The following is a 6,383-nucleotide window of genomic DNA, read 5'->3' as shown; positions in this document are numbered from 1 at the left end:
TAACATTTTTTCATACACGCATGCGTTGAATTTCAAAAAATAATATTTTTAATTAAAATCAACTTTTATCTTAACAATAGCGTAAATTTTAAATTATTGTATATTATGATTGCAAGCCAGTCTTACTTCAGTTATGCATTTTTTATCTTTTTAATTTGAGTAAGTTAATTGTAAGTTAGTCGTAAACTCTGTAATAATACCGAGCTATACATATAGTTTATTTAAATAAAAATCAAAATTTTTGGTCAACTCTATATTGAACATATATGTTAATTTTTAGCTTTTTCTTTGTAACATAGTAACCGCATTCTACAGATTAAGTTTAATCGTTACATTTTAAACGTACATTGATTATCCTGTTTATATTCATTCATTAAATACAAATTACACAACACAAACAAGAATATATATATTTTGCTTAATGAGCTATATTAGAAATGTCATGTAATTTGTTAATGTCTTGTATGAAAATAATACATATTGATAAATAATCAACTTGTATCTAATATATGTTAGCTATTGTACAACATTTATAAATAAGAAAATAACTAAGAACATTATAATTGTATGATGCATAAAAAAATTCTAAAATATATCCGTACCTCGCACGTGGTATCATGCTATTAAGTTATAATTATTTAAAGGATGCTAGATAACCTAATTTGTACCCCTTACAAGGTTGATGAAGTTATAATATGAAATTTACAATCCACCTGCACAACAAAGCAATACTTATACATCATATCTTGGTATAACGGTATCCCTGTCGCTCACTTTATGGAATGTCGAGGGTTCGAATAGTTAAGCAATTGTATTTAATAAGAGGGGAAAAGCAGACACAAAATTGACTTACTATGCATAGGGCCCTTGTTTGTTTTTATTCAGTCATTGAGCCTTCTGTCCAGTTTCTACACAACGCAGAAATGGATATCTCTGTCTCATGGAATTTATATGTTTGTATTTAGATAAATCAGGTAACTAAGCTATTTTCACTATTTTCGTCGAGGCTTTAACAAAACGGTTGGATCATAGGGACCAACCACTCCATCAATTAATAAGCGGAGGGTTGTACCTGGTGTGAACTTCCTTGCAAATAAATAACACGGAGTGTCTATCTAATTACTGTAGCACCGCTCTGTCCGGTGTTCAGATTCATAGAAAATATTCTTGATATCCTGTTAAGATTTGATTAAACAATAACATTATCAAGAAACAGATCTGAGAACATTCTCTTGGAGCACATGAACAATAGTTAATTGCAAGCATTTGATTCAAGGACAAAAATGAATAATAAGACATTCTCTTGGGCCATTTCTTTACTATATGAATGCTATTGAATGGTGTGCTATCTACATTTTACTTTTTTTCATTATATTTTATTCTGATGAATAAATTAACCTGTAGATTTGTCGAACCCTGAAAAGATGAAGCAACTGTAGTGGTCTTTACTGGACCGCTTGACTTAATGGTTTAAATTATTTAAGTTTACTCAAGTTACATTCCTCATGCAATTGCTATTTAAGGAAACTCATCTTATTATCAACATTCTAAAAATTCATGATATTCTAACTTCTTAGCTATTAGGGCAAAGCCAATGGTGTTGGTAAAATAGGTGCAGCTATTTCTATAATTTAGAACCAAAAAGTGATTTTTGGTGCTAAAATAACACCATGTCTCCAATGGTTTGGTTTTATATATAACTAAATTGTTTCAAATGTAACTAACTTTTCCATTTACTGGTATAAACTTTGTTCACTTTTTACTTATACTCTATTTTACTAATACTCTATTCCCTGTCCTTTTTAACTCTGTTGTGATGTGGCAAATATAGCACAGTGCTAAATTTAGCACAAACTATAGAACTGCTAAATTCTCCACATCCGCAATTAATTCTTGAACCTGATTTCTGATGATGAGAGAATTATCCGGCATCTGAATATTATACCCTTTTTCGAAAAGGTGGCCAAGACTGGTGATATTATTTTCAAAGAAGGTATATAATAAACATCATTTATATACTTTTTCTCATCATTCTTTGACCCAATTGTAATTGTACCTTTTTCTTTGACCGGAATTTTTGACAAGTCACCAAAAGTAACTTTTACGTTGATGGTCTCGTCTATCTCCGTAAATAAATCTTTATGACCAGTCATGTGATTCCTGGCCCCTGAATGAAGATACCAAACATTCTTTTTGCTTTCCTCGTCTCCTTTATAAGTCATGAACATAGCAGTGCCAACATTTTTATCTTCTTTTGCTGCATCAAAATGACTTCTTTCTTCCACCTTTGGTGCTCTACACTCATAACTCAAGTGACCAAATTTATTACAATTATAAGATTGAAATTGAGATTTATCACCTCGTTGAAATCCACCTCTTCCTCGGCCTCGAATATTTTGACCACGACTAGATGATTGAAAACCTTCAGAATTCTGGCCTCTGTTGAAAGACTGCCTTCCACGTCCTCGTCCACCTCGGTAGCCACCTCTAAAACGACCTTTGCCACGTACAGAACCGCTACTGCCAGAACTATCGACAATGGATACTTTACTTTCCAACGCCTTCTCCAAATGGCTTGCATCATCATATGGGTTCATCTGCTGCTCATGAGCTTGAAGTGAACCTACGAGCTCATCAATGGAAATTGTCGATAAGTCCTTTGACTCCTCGATAGAAGTAACAACGTAATCAAATTTCTTTGTCAACGAATGGAGTAATTTTTCCATTACCTGAACATCATCGAGACTTTCCCCGTTTCTTTTTATCTCATTTGTCACCATTTTCAAACGAGTAACAAATTCACCAATATTTTCAGAATTTGTCATCTTTAAAATTTCAAACTCCCCGCGTAGCACTTGGAGTCGCACCTTTTTTGACTTTTTCAACTCCTTGGAATGATTTTTGCAAAATCTCCCGCGCACTCTTTGATATTTTTTCCTCCGAAAGTTTTTCAAAGTTGGATTCATCGACACCTTGAAAAATCGTGTATAATGCCTTTTTGTCTTTTTTCCGGGACTCCTTGAACATCGTCTTCTCGGCATTTGACAAGGCTGCTTCAGCGGCTGCATCCGTGGGCTCTTCATACCCGATTTCGACAATATCTCAATTGTCGTAAAAACCGAGTAACACTATCATTTGAATACGCCAGTTCCCGTAATTTATACCCGTCAATTTTGGAATATTTGGTTGCACTATCATCGTCATTTTTCATGAACGAAATCTTAGTTTTGATGCCACTTGTTGGAAACGTAGATGGGAAGCCTTAGCTCTGATGCCACTCATCGTCATTTGCTTGTGAAGCCTTCGAGCTTGCCGGCGTGTGTGATTTGCGGACACGAATGTAGCAAAAAATTGGCCCAAATAATTACGGACTAGTTTTGCTAAATTTAATTTCCACTGGGCTTGGGCTTTTAAATTCTTAATTCGTTTTTTATTACGAATTATTATAATTGATTTGGCATAACAATAATCTGATTCAATTAAGGATTTGATTATTAATTTACGCATTTTATTTAATTACGCGTGAAGTTGCGCACATGTTTATCTCGAGCCTATATAATATCGTATTAGGCTTATGGTTAGGTATTCATTCGATATACAAATCACAGCCGAAATGACTTAGGTTTTTCGGCTTTGTTATAAGTAAGCAAATACGTTTATAAAGTTTAAGATATTACATATAATTTACCACATATTTATTATAATATCTAAAATAAATTATGGGCTTTGTTATAAGTTATAAAATTTAAAATATTAGCATCCCAGTAGATACTTAACATTGAAATATAAAATAGAAAGTTCGGCATCCACTCTTATTTAGGATAATTTCATAACTTATTTAGAAAAACAATTCTGAATAAAAGTTTACACATTAAAATTGTTTTTAAAAAAAAATGAGTTCATGAACTATATAAGATAAGAGTTTGAAATGTTAATGTGTAGTTTTAAAAAAAATGAGTTCCTGAACTATATTAGATAAGAGTTTGAAATGTTAATAATCTACTCAGGGAGCATGATTTACCACATATTTATAATAATATTTAAAATAATTTATGAATGTTGCAAAACATATCCCAAAAACATATTTAGCATATATATAAAGTGCACATTAATAAATCTAATATTAAATATCAAATAAAATTATTATTTTCTTCTCAATTATCTTAAGTTCATGATTTACTATACATAAAATGTTTTTGAACATGTATCATACTAAAAATAAATATATAAATTAGTTTATATAAAATAATAACTTTGTAACGAAAATTACTTAAGAATATGAGATAATTTAGTTAATCCTTATTTTTAGTGTGAAGCAAAACTTATAAAACAATATTTGCTTGTGACATCCTTATTTTTTTATTTTCGGGTTATACATTAATTAATATTATATATTACGATTGAATTATATATGATTTATAGTAATAAGAGACGTCGTATAAGTTAAAGTTGTTATGCAACTTGCAATTTTTGTCAAAAAATAAAGGGCACTCATGCCTTAAATATTTTAATGTCATAATCAAAACAAAATTTGATTTACAAATTTGATATTTGTACATATAATAATTCTTCATATGATTTTTTTCATGTGTCAAAATGCATTACTTTTTGTCCATTTAATTACTACTAACCAAAACTAAGTAAGAAAAAGGGGATATTTTACACCAATTTATTTATACTGATGCATTATTGTGGGTATCATGTATGTTACATAATATAAATAAAATATTTAACTACTACATATTTTTAAAACAAAGAGGATCATTCTACACAAAATAGAAATCATCCTCATTATTATTAGTTTAACAAACCCCAGAGTAACTATTATTATTATTGTAATTGTTGATATTATTTAAAATAAAATACTCCTGGAGGACTTAGTTTGGCACCAAATTCTGAGAATCCAAAAGCTAGGTTCAGATACTAGCCTTGCCTTTGCCTTTCTCGCTAGGAGTTGAGCATGACTAGCAATTTGTGCAGGTGTTCTACGGGGCAAGTAGTTTCTTGATATTGCTGTCCATTGTCCTTTTCCCTCTTCTTCTATTCCTCTCAAGACTAACCTGATGTATATACTGAAATTAATTAATAAACAAAATAATATAGGCTATTAAAAACTAAATTAACCCACACATATGAATATATGCTAGCCTATGCCTATTCTCTAAACATGATTTGCAACTGGTAATAATATTAAAAAATTAATATTAGAATTAAGTAAATAATTGAAGAAATGATTGAAAATAACTAAGAAGTAAACATACTACCTGTGTTCCTGGTAAGACCATGGTGCTCGCCTTTTCCTGGGCAGAGGAATCACTCTTGTATTTCCACCAGATTGGTCATCGCAAGAGTTTGAGTTTTGAGAGCACAAATCCATAGGTGTTTACAACTTATATTATATCATAAATGAGATAAAATATCATTAGTTGTAAATATTAGTGAGGACAAAGAGTTGAGTAGTGTGAACTTATATAGGTACTTTTGAGGGTCTACAATTAAATATGAAATCCAAATTCAGGCGGATACGTGTTTATAACAACATATATGGATTGTAACATATGGATTGTAAGAAAAAAGTCCAAATATAGGGGACACATGTTTATAACAACAGATATGGATTGTAACAGATATGGATTGTAGGCAAAATGTCCAAATATGGCGGATACGTGTTTATAACAACAGATAAGGATTGTAGGTAAAAAGTTTGCACCTTTCTAGAGATAAAATTGTCATCCATAATATATTATTTTATTTAAATTTTTAAACAAATTCGTGAGAAATATATTTATATGGATTGTAGGTAAAAAGTTGCACCTTTCTAGAGATAAAATTGTCATCCATAATATATTATTTTATTTAAATTTTTAAACAAATTCGTGAGAAATATATTTATTAATAAAAAACATATAAAAATGTATGAATATAGTAGGTTAAAAAAGTTATATTTACATTGTAAATATCAACTAAAATATTGACCATCTTGACCATCTGTGTTGTTCATTTGTACACACATAAAATTTGTACTCAAAGGTTTTAGTTACTTTTATTTAAAATTTAGTGAAAAAAGTAATTAAATATGAATTGGCAATCAAAATAATGAAATGTTAGTTTTAAAATTAATTATAACATATTAAGAAATTATAGGGATTAATCTGTTTAATATGGTTTTGACCTTTCTCACACAAATATAGTAATAGTGAATATATATGCAATGCTTATATATTTTAAAATATTTATTTCAATGATTATAGTAATTCAATAAAATTTATTTATAATTTAAGATACATATTTGAATTTGGGTATATGCTTAGTTTACATTTTTTTATGAGGAAGCTTACTTACATTTAACTCTCCACTAATCTATAAATATCAAGCAAATAAAC

At 29.8% G+C, this 6,383-nt stretch overlaps 1 protein-coding gene across 1 annotated transcript; it reads right to left on the bottom strand.

Moving 5' to 3' along the window:
• Positions 1–1,111: 1,111 nt before the first annotated feature.
• On the bottom strand, positions 1,112–2,825 carry LOC141713755 (uncharacterized). The gene is made up of 3 exons (XM_074517330.1): positions 2,360–2,825; positions 2,020–2,209; positions 1,112–1,175 (listed from the first exon to the last, which is right to left on the bottom strand). Exons 1-3 carry the CDS (start codon positions 2,823–2,825, stop codon positions 1,112–1,114), a joined length of 720 nt encoding a protein of 239 aa, XP_074373431.1.
• Positions 2,826–6,383: the final 3,558 nt, after the last annotated feature.

The sequence above is a fragment of the Apium graveolens genome, chromosome 3 (assembly GCF_009905375.1).
Source record: "Apium graveolens cultivar Ventura chromosome 3, ASM990537v1, whole genome shotgun sequence".
NCBI lineage: Eukaryota > Viridiplantae > Streptophyta > Magnoliopsida > Apiales > Apiaceae > Apium > Apium graveolens.
The sequence above is the reverse complement of the archived record's forward strand: the minus strand, read 5'-3'. Positions and strand labels throughout refer to the sequence as shown.